Source organism: Nomascus leucogenys, chromosome 15 (assembly GCF_006542625.1).
Source record: "Nomascus leucogenys isolate Asia chromosome 15, Asia_NLE_v1, whole genome shotgun sequence".
Taxonomy (NCBI): Eukaryota; Metazoa; Chordata; class Mammalia; order Primates; family Hylobatidae; genus Nomascus; species Nomascus leucogenys.
The window spans coordinates 39,731,565-39,745,287 of NC_044395.1; the positions used below are offsets into that span (position 1 = coordinate 39,731,565).

Here is a 13,723-nt window from a genome sequence, read left to right on the forward strand (position 1 = left end):
AAAATTAAAAAGGAAAATATGATGAGGTAGACTTTATATTTGAAGTCCTGAGGTCTTCTATTTCTAAGTTAAAATGCTTAATAAAATAAATTGTTTACATTTATGTGCAAACTCACCTACTAAAGGGGTCCCTACACTCTTCTCCATTGGTATGGTGGTTGTTTGAGGGGCTTGTTAGATGTGGCCTCATAGAGTTCAAAGAAATGCTGAACCTTAGGAACTAGAATAAAAGTTATGAAATAGTCTGTGTGTCTCTAGGTGTTATGGAAATTTCCAGAATGTTACATAAATACATACAAATTGTAAAGACTGAGTATCTTTCAGAAGTGGGAGCTTTTCTTTATACAGTTCTGAAATGCTAAAAAACATTTTCACCATGAGCATATATTACTTTTATAATCTTAAAAAACTAAGTATTGTAAATAACAACCACTACCACTGAGACAATAAAAAGGTTAGTTGAAAACTGTCTGTACATCTAGATCTAGGCCGCTGTGCCATAATAAGAACAGGATTGCACAGCTTGCACATTTTACTGCCACTGCTCAATCCATATTTGCCAAGTGCTTACTGTTCAACAACATTTTTTTGATCACAAACTAAGTGCTGGACTTACGCTAGACCAGGGTTTGGCAAACTTTAGCTCATGAGCCAAATCCAGCCCACCACCTGTTTTCATAAATTAAGTTTTCTTGGAACATAGCCATATTCATTCATTTATGTATTATCTGTGGCTGTTCTGTGCTAAAATAGCATAGTTGAATAGTAGCAACAGAGACAATATGGCCCACAAAGCCCGAAATATTTACTATTTAGCCATTCACAGAACAAGTTTGCTGTCTTTGTGTTAGACAACCAGGATTCAATGGTGAGCACCAATAGTCCTAGCCCCTGCCTTCAGGGAACTTAGAGTCTAGTTGGGTGCCACTCAATTAGTCACACGAATGAATGTATAATTGCAACTTATTAGCAAAGAAAGGTGTCCTTGGTGCTACTAGAGAGTATCATGGGCAGTTGACCTACTTGGGAATATCATGGAAGGCAAAAAAAAAAAAAAAAAAGTAGGCTGGGCATGGTGGCTCACACCTGTAACCCAGCACTTTGGAAGGCCGATACAGGAGGATTATTTGAACTCAGAAATTTGAGACCAGCCTGGGCAACATGGCAAAACCCCATCTCTACAAAAAGAAAAAAAAAATACATAAAATTAGCCAGATGTGGTGGCGCATGCCTGTGGTCTACTCGGGATGCTGAGGTGGGAGGATCGCTTGAGCCCAGGAGGCAGAGGCTGCAGTGAGCTGAGATCGCACCACCGCACCCAAGCCTGGGCAATAGAGCAAGACCCTGTCTCAAAAAATAATAATAATAAAAACCAGAAAGAAGCCAAAGTGGCCAGAGTTAAAGACCTGCAAGTTGAGTGAAACCAGATAAGGCTGGAAAGGGAAGGGGCACAGACTACGCAGGATAAGGAGCTGTGTAGAGCACGATAAGGAGCTGTGTCCTTATCTGAAGAGCACTAGGGAGCCCCGAAGGGTTTCCAAAGAGGCCTTCAGAGTAGAGAAAGGCTAGAGGAGAACCAGGTGGAATGGGTTAACCAGTCAGGAAGCTGTCTTGCAGAGACTTAGGTAGATGATGGGAACTTGGGTCCCAGAGTTCAGATAAGTCTGTGCAGGACTCACATAGGAGGGAAGTCTGTCCACTAAGGAGCAGAAAGTAAGGTCATCAACCACCCCAAACACCTCATGTCTATGAAGGAGATGTATCTGGTTCTATGATGGATACTATGGCTCTAGATATAATGGAGATATCCAAGAATGAGAATAAAAGTTTTTTATGGTTCACAAGCTTGGCTTTCCTTTCCCCGTGTTTCTGCGTGTCCTGAGACCATAGTGGATGCCCAATCTTTCAGAAACATCAACAGTAGCCATTTCATTATGGGGTTCCTATTTAACCATGCATCCTCGTCAATTTAATCAACAAAGTTGACTTGGATCAATTCCTTCCCTTAGTTATAAACACTAAGATAACAGCAAGCAGATTTCCTGAAACCAATGCTGCCATCTCCCAAACATGGAGGGAAGGCACATTTACCAAGCTGTGATAAAGTTGATATAGGGACAAATGCAAGAACTTGCCAAGGTGAAGGATTTTAGCTTACTAATCAGTCATAAAGGAAAAAGGAATTTTGGCACATTCAAGGAGGTACATGTTCTGAGTTAGAGCAAAGTCCCTCCTCTTGTCCCAAAGTAGGGCTTATTGCATTACTGGGTTATTAAGTTTAAGTGCTCTGCTGGTCTTCCTTCCTGGGAGCCAAGCTGGCTGCAGAGAAGGAGCTCCTGAACAGACTAGGGCTGGATGATGGATGTGTGGGTCTGCCACCTCTGCTCAAGCGGTGGAGCTCTGGAGGGTGTAGTTGGCCTGGGCACCCTCCTTCCCACCCCTAGGGACAGCTGGCATTGAGACAGGAGATGGGCTCTCCTCAGGCTCATGCACCACATCCAATCCAACAGCCTGTCTGGCAGCAATGGCTCCATACTCCCAGAGATGCATGACCCTATCCCCTACCCTCTTATATCTACTACTCACTGAGATGCAGGGGACAAAATCTGTTGCCCAACAGAGTTAACACAGTTTTTGGGTGATTCATTTTTCCCAGCTCTAACCTGGTGCCTTATGGAAAATGTTTGCTTGCATAAGGATCACAGGAAGAGCTCAAGATGGATCGGTATAAAACAAGACTGTACAAGGGGGCAGAGCACCCTCAGCCCAATGCAGTACTTGCAATAACCCCACCCTTCCTATAGCCACAAAGGTACACCTGAAGGTGGTGAGCCTCTGATATTCATGGGCGTGTGACTGCCAGAGCTAGAAACACACCCTCTATAAAATCCTGGTAAGTGAACATGTGAACTTTTAAAAGATAAACTTCATTCAAGAGCATTCAATAGGAGCTCACCCAACACAGCAACAGGTTTGTAACAGAAGCAGTTCATGTGTGCTCTGGTATCAGAGAGCTCAGGTTCAAACCCCAGCCCCACCTCTTCTTAGCTGTGTAAATATGTAATAGTAGTTTAACCTCTCCGGGCCTGTTTTCTCCTCTAAGAAGGAGAATAATAGTACCTATTTCTGATGGTGCTGAGGATTACATGAAATTACATGTGAAAAAAAAAAAAACACTAGAAAAGTGCCTCCTGCTACATGATAAGCATCCAATGAGCTCTAGACTGTATTTACTTGAAGGTCAATTGAATACCTAAAGGTATCTGGCACTCAGAGTGTCCAAAACTGAGTACCTGTTCCTCCTACAGCTGTATCAAAGTATAACTGATATACAAAGAATTGTACATATTTAATGTGATGAATTAAATGTGCAATAAATATGTAATAACTCGTCACATAATTAACGTGCTGGGTTTGGATGTATGCAAATACCTATGATACAGTCACAACAACCAAGGAGAGAGACATGTCCAACACCTCCCATACTTTCCTTGTGTCCTTTTGCTTGTTTGTTTTGTGTGTGTATTAAGAAAACTTAATATGAAATCTACTCTCTTAACAAATTTTGAAGTGCACAATACAATATCGTCAACTATAGGCATTACATTGTACAGCAGATCTCTAGAACTGATTTATCCCATATAACTGAAACTTTATACCCATTAAACAACAGCTCCTCATCTTCCCCACCCCTCAGTCCCTGGTAGCCACTACAGGTTGAGCATCTCAGATCTGAAAATCCAAAATCCAGTATGTTCCAAAATCCAAAGCTTTTTGAGTACTGACATGACACTCAAAGGAAATGCTGATTAAAGCATTTCAGATTTCAGATTTCCAGATTTGAGAGGTTCAGCCACTAATTCCAAAATCCAAAAAAAAATCCTCAAACTGAAACACTTCTGGTCCCAAGCATTTCAGATTAGGGATACTCAACCAGTATTATATTCTTGGTCTTATGAACAAAAGCGAGTTCTTGATATGGCCCCCAAACAGCCCCTCCTTTTGTATCCTTGTCTTATTCATGGCAACTCCATTCTTCTGATCATTCAGGCCCAAGCCTTGGAGTCATCTCTTCCCTTTCTCTTACTCCAAAGACTATGAGCTCTTTCTTCACAATGTATCCAGAACATACAGTGCTATCATCTTGATCCGAGATACTACTGTCTCTTGTCAGATCACTGAAACCTCCTACCTGGTTTCTTTGCTTCTGCCCTTAACACCACACGTCTATTCTCAATGCAGCAGCCAAAATGGTCCTATTTAAATGTAAGCCAGATCACATCGAAGCTCTCTGCTCAGAACCCTGCACAATTGCTTCCCACTTCACATACAGTAGAACCCCAATATTTTACAAATAGCTCAGAAGAATCTAAATGATCTGCCCTCTCCTTCCCCACTTCTCTGACCTCATCTCCTGCTACTCTCTTCATTTACTCTTCTCTAGCCAAACCAGCCTCTTAGTTCTTCCTCAACACACTCATGCCTCTGGGCCTTTCCAATTACCATTCCCTTTACCCAGAACGTTTTCCCCCTAGATGCCTGCATAATTGGCTTTCTTACTTCTTTCATGTCTGTACCCAAAAGTCATCTCCTCATTGATCTCTTCCCCGGATGGAAACCTTGTTTTAAACTTCACCTTTTCCTTGATATCTCATAGCCTCCTTCCTTGCTTTTTCTCCTTAACACTTATCACTGTTTAATATGTGGTTTTTTTTTTTTTTTGAGACAGGGTCTTACTCTGTCCCCCAGACTGGAGTGCAGTGGCATGATCTCAGCTCACCACAGCCTCTACCTCCCAGGCCCAGATGATCCTCCCACCTTAGCCTCCATGAGTAGTTGGGACTACAGGTGCATGCCAGCACACCTGGCTAATTTTTGTAGAGATGGGGTTTTGCCATGTTGCCCAGGCTGGTCTCGAACTCTTAGGCTCAAATGATCAGACCGCCTTGGCCTCCCAAAGTACTGGGATTATAGGCGTGAGCCACCGCGCTTGGCGCTTTGTCTTTTATTTATGTATTTTATAATCTATATTCTCTATTAGATATAAACCCTATGAGAGTAGGTATTTTTGTCTGTTTGGTTCACTGCTCTCTTTCAAGGGCTTAGAATAGTGCCTGACACACAGCAGATGCTCAATAAAGATTTGTTGACTAAAATGAATTGACAGAGGGCTCAGGGCTTTCTTAAAGCATTAGGTGTCCCTGCCAACTGGAAGTCAGTAAAAACTAAAGACCAATCAACCCTTAAAGTGTAAGTCAACTGAAACATGTAATTACATTTATATTTTCAAATAATATTTCAGCCATCTGTTTATTCTACAAAGTAAAATGTACCCATATTTTCAGCTTTGATTAAAAATATAAAATACCCTCTGTTTGACCTTTTGATTGAGCCACACTTCTGTTCAGCACTAGGTCAATGAAGCATGACTGGAATACTAAATGGTGCTTCTATTCTTGGTTCAGCTATGAGTCAGTTTCTTTTTTATTTCTCCTTCCTTTCAGTGGCCAAATAGATATATCGACAAGCAATGAATTATTGCTATGATAGATGTCAAGTTTCATGAAAGTGAAAGGGTAAGTCACCACTCAGAAGATATAACATGCATCTTGAAGGAAGAAATTTGAGAAAAAAAAAAAAAAAAAAAAAAAAAAAAAGCTTTCTTGACTAACAGTAATTCTAGAAGACAGACCAGATAACTGAAAACAAATGCTTCTGGCAAATAAGAGGATTTACTTTCTAAAATTTTCACTTTCAGAGCTGAGAGTTTAAAAGGAAGAGAAATTTTATGCCCAAAGGATAAAATCTCAATTCCCCAAGGAAAGCTCCATTCAATCACCATGAATCACAAGTAACGGAGCTAAAAGAAATCTGAAGCTGGCATTTACAGAATGGTATGTTAGTAGTGAAACCATAAACCATCCAAAGAACTGGATTAAAAATAAAATAACAAGTCTAGTCAGCCAGTTTGGATTCCGGAGAGAAAAAACTAACATTTTAGTTAGAAAACAGTGTGATAGAGAAGAAAGAGTTAAGAGCTTTGGATTTGGGCAGTCATAAACTCCTGTCCAGGTTTTGCCATCTAGAAGCTGTGTGACCTTGGATAAATTACTTAACCACTCTGAACCTCAGTTTCCTAAACTATAAAACATAGGTCATAATACCTAGAGTTGTTATAGATATGAGATGAGTTAGACTGTGAAGACCTTTGACGTGGTAAGGGATCAATAAATGATAGTTCCTTGCCTAGATTGTCCAGATATAAGTCTAAACTGAAAGAATAGCGTAGGGAATTGTCACCACTGGACTGCTTTAGGACAAATGTCCCTGAAATATTCTGCCAACATAGGTAAATAACCTTAACTTGATCCTGAGAATGGCCTGCAAAACAAAAGGAAACACTAAATCCAAAGATGAAGAAAAAGCCAGAAGGGAAAAATTCAACAAAGGATAGCATGTGTGGCCCCTGTTTTGCTGTATGCATCACAGTAAGGAAGAAATTGTGAGTGACTGCTTTTGGAACCATCCCCTGGGTCAGGCACTTCCCAGTCTTATCCAGTCTCAGCACAATAGACGGGAATGCCATTGCTCACTGTTTTCTGACAACACACTTCTTGGTTTCCCAGGACAGAGTGGGTGGAGATGTCTTTGGTATCTGTTTGGTTTGTTTTTGCTTTTAATCACTCAAATCCACCCTCCATCCATTCATTCAATCTTCCACACATTTCATCTGTCATCATGCATTTATGAAGCATCTACTATATGAATGTGGGACATATACCAAGCATTTGAGAAGATACATGGGTAGATATTTTACATTTTAGGAGAGATTTGTAGAATTGTAGGTGTCACCTATCTAATCCAACATTCCATTTGTGTGTGTGTGTGTGCGCACACGCACGTGCCTAGCATCTACTGAAGTAATACCTTATATACATATTAATATTTACTAAAAGTTTACCATATTCCAGGTACCATGCCACATGTTCTCATGTGTTATCTCGTTTATTTGTCACAACCTCTCTATAAACACTGTTACGACCTTTAATGAACAGATCCAAAAAATGGGGCTGGAAGAATTTAAGGTCACATAGCTTGTAAATGGAAGAGCAGGGATCTGAATTAAGTCTCTTAATTAAGGAGTAAGAATCAGGATTGTCCTGTTCACTGCATTCCTTATACAGAGATTTAAGTGTATAATGGTCTATATATCTGTTCTCTGACACAATGAAAAGAAGGCTGAGGTTGGAACAAATTGAACAGTATTTCTGTTTCAGGTTGGATAAGCCATGGATGGAAATTAAAAATCAAGGACTTAATCAAGGTTCTAACTTGAGACAACCATTTGCATTTACTAAGATCTGAAATAAGACCTCACTGTGCCCTCCAGGAAAATGTTTTTGCAGTTAACCAGAATATCCCCTTCATTCCAGAGTAACTGACACTTGAGCGAGCTTTATGCAGCCAAATAAGTGCTCCCACTTGTCCTATGACTGTCAGGAAATAGAAGTGGAGTAGAAATTAGAATTCTCACATAAAACATGAAAATTAAAGTCCTAAGACCATTAACGCAGTGGATCCATTGTGAGATCAAAGAATCTCCATGGCGTATCAGAAGAGTAATCAGTAATGAGTTCAAAAATAAGCTGTGTGACCCTAAACACCTCAGTTAACCTCTCTGAGCCAGTTTCCTCCTTTCTACAAAGAAGATAATATCTACCTCACAGTATTTTTGTAAGCTTGAACAAATATACACTATTATTACTGAATATATAAATTATATATTATATAATTAATATGTATAATATACAATATATATTATATAATTAATATGTATAATATACAATATATATTATATAATTAATATGTATAATATACAATATATATTATATAATTAATATGTATAATATACAATATATATTATATAATTAATATGTATAATATACAATATATATTATATAATATGTATAATATATATATATTATATAATTAATATTATAATATATAATATATATTATATAATTAATATGTATAATATAAATATATATTATATAATTAATATGTATAATATAAATATATTATATAATAATATATAATATATATTATATAATTAATATGTATAATATAAATATATATAATAATATAATATATATTATATAATAATTAATATGTATAATATATATATATTATATAATTAATATGTATAATATATAATATATATTATATAATTAATATGTATAATATATAATATATATTATATAATTAATATGTATAATATATAATATATATTATATAATTAATATGTATAATATATAATATATATTATATAATTAATATGTATAATATATAATATATATTATATAATTAATATGTATAATATATATATATTATATATTAATATGTATAATATATTATATATTATATAATTAATATGTATAATATATATATATTATATAATTAATATGTATAATATATTATACATATTATATAATTAATATGTATAATATATTATACATATTATATAATTAATATGTATAATATATTATATATTATATAATTAATATGTATAATGTATATTATATATATATATATTATAATATATATATATAATAATATATAATATATATATAATATAATTAATATGTATAATATATATATTATATAATTAATATGTATAATATATAATATATATTATATAATTAATATGTATAATATATAATATATATTATATATTAATATGTATAATATATAATATATATTATATAATTAATATGTATAATATATAATATATATTATATAATTAATATGTATAATATATAATATATATATAATTAATATGTATAATATAATATATATTATATATTAATATGTAAATATAATATATATTAATAATAATATGTAAATATATAATATATTATATAATTAATATGTATAATATATAATATATATTATATAATTAATATGTATAATATATAATATATATTATATAATTTATATATTCAGTTCCTTCCATGTTTATAAAATGATGGAGCTTTATATGTTGGCTTCTGGCATAAATCAGCAATGCACTTTAGAAAGGCATCATTGGTATCTTATCTAAAAATTCTTCCATTAAGTGGAAAGGAGTCGACAAACTAAAAGGTTTGAGGCTTCCTGCACTAAACCAGAATCCAGTTCTCAGTTTCTGGAGTCTTGACTAGAACTCCTCCAAACTATCTCCTGTAGGCAGAGCAGGGATCAAAATCATTTGGGATAGTTTCAAAGGCCAAAGCTAAGACTGACGGAGTGGCTTCAGAGCAGGGTTCCAGCTCTGCATAGGGAGCATGTTTGTAACAGCTGCTGCTGGCCAGCCATGGGGCAAGCTTCTGAAACAGGAAGCGCCCCACCGAGAAAACTGAAGCAGAACATCTCACCTGCTCCTGCCTGATTGATCCTCCCAACATCAAATTATTTTATTCAACACTTATCGCGTGCTTTCTATAAGCTGGGCACTAGGAAAAGAATGAGTAAGATGCAGTCATCATTCCTCAAGGGCTCAAGTTGGGGAGACAGATATGTAAGCAGATAATTACAAAACAATATGGTAAGTATGAAAATAGAAAAATTATAAGAGCACTGAAGCGGTGGACCTAACTCAGGAGGTGGATACAGTTCAGGTGGGGAATTCTTTCTGGAGGAGGTGACACCTCAGCAGAGTCTTAAAGGACGGAGTAAGGGTAGGAAGTGAAGGATAAGATGGGGTCTGTGTAGAAAGAGAATTTGGGCAAAGGGAATCAGCATGAGCTAAGAAACAGACATCACAAACTGTCTGGTTTATGAGAGGAACTCCAGGCAGCTGGATAATGCTAGAACATAAAATATGAGGGTGGGGCATGGTGAGAAACTAGATTGGAGCTGGAGACAGGAGCTAGGCTATGGAGGGCCCGTAAACTGCATTCTGCAGTGTGAACTTTGTCCTGTAGGGGTTGGGCAGGCAACACTTTACAGATTTTAAGCACAAGAGTGACTAAGTTTCTCTGATCTTTGACGTAGGAGATTCTTTTCAAAGGGAAACTGCAGTGTGGCTCAAAAGCTGCTGAACTGGGCTTTGGGAACTCAGTGTCACTGCTGCCCTGCCTGACTCATCACTGGAGACAAGCACTGAGTTGCTTTGGTCTCCTGCCTCTTCCTCTCCTGTGTGCGGGGCCTCTTGGTAACACTGACCTCATAAAAAGGTGATGTGGGCACAAGGAGACTCAGCATTATGAAATGCTTCGAAGCAGCCAAGGGTACACATTGAGCCCTGAGCATCTTTCTGCAGTGGGGATCTTGGCTGGGAGGCAGGGCCTCAGGGAGCAGGCAGCAGTGGGGGCAGGTTTGCTGCAGTGCACTCCAGGCCCAGCTGCACCTCACACCTCCTCCTCCCTCCCTCTCTCCCAATACTCTCTGGATCCTGGCTGACTTGACTTGAGGTTGAGGGGGTGGGTGTGGGAGGCCATCCACCTTGCAGGGAAAAGCATCCTGCAGTGCTCAGCCACAGTAACCATTCTGACCTCTCAGCACAGCAGGCACTCAGGCCCCTTGTACTCTTCAGAACCGCTGTACATCTTACCTTTCAAGCTGCCATTTGTAACTATTTCCACCCTCCCTTCCCATCTTCTTTAATCTCCACAGTCCCATTCCTCATTATCCCACCCAGGGTCTCCATGTTACTTGGTTCCCTTTACTTCTTTCTGTCAAACTATACTCCTTTATGACTCACTCCTTCCCTAGCTGCATAAATGGCTCTGCCTCCCTAAGCCTTCCTTGGTGGCTCCTCCTCACCTGATCCCTCCCTTCCATGATTCCCTTTTATTCTGAGCAATTGAGTACATTAATCTATTTGTGTTAGTTTACCTGTTCCAACTTCTTCATGCACAAATCCCTGAATCCGCCATGCCTTTCTCACTCATGATGTTTGTTCCCTCTGCTTGAAATGTCCTCCTCCTTGTCTCCCTTCTAAACTCTGCCTTACCTTTCCATGCACAGCACAGATGTCATCCTGACCCTAAGGCTTGCTTCCATCACCTCAAAGACAGATTAAATCTAATAGGACTTTGCTCACCTTTATTAAATTATGGTTTTTTTGCTTACATCATAGCAACAGCTAGTACTTAGTACTCATGTGTCACACATCTGAGAACTTTATATATGGTAACTCATTAAATCTTCACACCACCCTATGCTACTATCTTCAATTTAACCTGCCCAAGTTTATAGCTAGTCAGTGGAGCAACTAGGATTTGAACCCACAGAGCATGGCTCTAATCAAATACTACACCACCTCTCCCTCCAGCAAACTCCACCCGCAGATCAGGTAGCCTTTGTTCTAGAACTGCACTCAGATCTCTTGGTATCCCAAATGTCTGGCACACAGCAGGAGATCACTAAATGTGTTCTGAATTTAACTGAACTTTGTTTAGCATGCATTCTTATGATTTCCTCAGATGTATGTTCTGTCTCCCCAAGCTGTCCATGAGATCAAGGGGAAAGGACTAGGTCATTTGTTTTCTTCGCAGGCACACAATCACAATGCAGGATGAGAGATGGGGAACACCCTGTGAGCTCTAGGGGTGCAGCTGGTGTAAAACTAATTTTGGATTTAAATGTGTCTTGTGTGTGCAACTGACAACGTCTTTTTCACGTGCCTGATCTCAACAAGTGTTATCAACAGTTGAGGTAGGTGGAAGGATGTGAGGAAGATAAGAAAACTAGGTGCAGATTGTTTGAGACCTGGCCAAGACCTCAGAGCTAGAAATATCTGAATGAGATTACAGCCCACAGGCTCTGAATAAAGCACCTGAAAGCCAGCCTCCTGTCCACTGGTGTGGTCCTGGGCAGCTGTGGCCGTCAGGAAAGGGAGAGCGTTGGGTCAGCTCCTCCCCCAGCAGCCTGGGCAGGGGTGGGAGGCTGGTGAGAGGGCAAAGGGGAGTCTGGGAGGGTGTTCTAGAGAGGAGGCCAACTGAGCAGAGGTATTAAGAGCAGGCCAGGAGGTTCGGAAGATTCTGAGGGCTTCTCAAGTGTTTGGTCACCTTTACCAGATGGGACAGAACACCATGAGAGGTGACATGATTTCCTAGTGGTATGATAATATAGATATGAACCGCTGTACATCTTACCTCTCAAGGAAAAACTGGCTTATCTTTCCATCAGTTGGAGGTAGTCATTGTTTCCCTATCATTTTTAACTATCCCATTGCATTTGTAAAAATCTGTATCTATTTCATTGTTCTAATTCAACACAACCGCAGATCCAATTTACTCAATGCCGTGTGTACAGGAAGGATTTTCAGGCTAGGATGAGCTCTGTAGAAGAGAAGCTTTACTTAGTAGAAAAGGCAGTGAATTTCTAGACAAAGACCTGCCCCATCTGACTAACTGGGTGGTCTTCCCTAAGTCTCTTCAACCCCGTAGGTTAATCTCCTCTTCTGTAAAATGGGGATGACAATGCCCACCTACCCACCTCCAAATGAGTGCTATGGCAATAACTTGCACGAAGGCCTGTGAGCGCCCAGCCTAGGCTTTCTGCGGATCTGAACGGTCTCCAGGGTCTCTGTATCAAGCTCTTCACCATGCAGGAATGAAACACTGCGGATGTCTGCTCAGAAATGTAGGGAGAACCTCCTCCCACAGGGGACCTCCCGCCCTGGCAGCTCATGAAGTGAAGGCTCGCAGATCGCCAGGCTCTTATCGTAGCCTCGACAGGGGGCGAGGCAGGCTAAACTCCGGGGACGCAACAGGGTGGATCTGGAACCCGGGTTTCTTGGCCCAAGGCACCGAAAGCGTAGGGATTGCTGTTCCCGGCCCACCCCTCGCGGTAGCTGCAACGGGGGGCAAGTCCAGCGGCAGGTCCCCGGCGCGCGCAGCCCAGCTCGGCAACCACTTCGCTTACCTGAGGCTCCACCAGCCATCGCTGCTCGGCGCCGCCGGGCGCAGGGCGCGGGGCGCGGAACGCGGAGTACACGGGGATGCGGTCCCGAGTGCTGTAGAGGGTGGCAAAGCGCTCAGTGCCCTCCGCGCGCTGACAGATCTTCACGTGGGAATCGGCCGCCAGCCCCGCAGGCGGGGTCCCGGCGTAGAAGAACTTGTCACATTCGCCAAAGCCGGCTTCCTCCTCGCCCACGAGCCGGCCTTCCAGCAGCCCAGCCAGGGCGAAGAGGCTGCCCAGCGCGAGCCAGCGCGCGGTGCCCATGGCGGCCTCTGCGAGCGCGGCGGGGCCGAGCGGCTGGGCTGCCGCGGCGCGAGTTTGCGGGCTGGGCGGGGAGAACGCGACGCTGCCGAGCAGGGTAGGGAAGGGAAGTCGCAACCTAGGCGCGGCGCTCTGCGGAGCCGGGCGGGGCGGCCCGGGCGGCGTGGGCGGGTCCGCGTCCGAAGGTCGCGCCTCCCTCCCTGAAGATGGCTGCAGAGGCCCAGGGCCGGGCTCCGAGATGCTGACAACGTCCCCTGGGCTGCGCCCGGTACTGGAGACGCGGGTCACCTACCGCCGCGCCGCCTGGTCTCAGCAGTCCGCGGGGACGCGCGCTGCCAAGAATGGAGAATCCGAGTGGGGCGGGCCTAGTCCCGGGGCTGGGAAGAGATAGTCGCATGGACTGGGCGCCAAGAAACCTGCTGATCGCGCGCGCCCCACGGCCGCCCTAGGGATACAGAGGGGTGGCGTGAGATGCTCGCGGAGCTGCAGCTGGTTCAGAGTGAATGGGCAGAGTTCC

At 41.1% G+C, this 13,723-nt stretch overlaps 1 protein-coding gene across 1 annotated transcript in view; it reads right to left on the bottom strand.

Annotated features, from left to right (window-relative positions):
- ENDOD1 (endonuclease domain containing 1) overlaps positions 1-13,497 on the bottom strand; it is a 44,192-nt gene extending 30,695 nt beyond the window's left edge. The window contains exon 1 of the mRNA XM_003253018.3: positions 12,910-13,497. Coding sequence (XP_003253066.2) covers positions 12,910-13,209 — 300 coding nt within the window. The 5' untranslated portion in view covers positions 13,210-13,497. The remainder of the gene's footprint in view (positions 1-12,909) is intronic.
- Between the last annotated feature and the right edge of the window lie 226 nt (positions 13,498-13,723).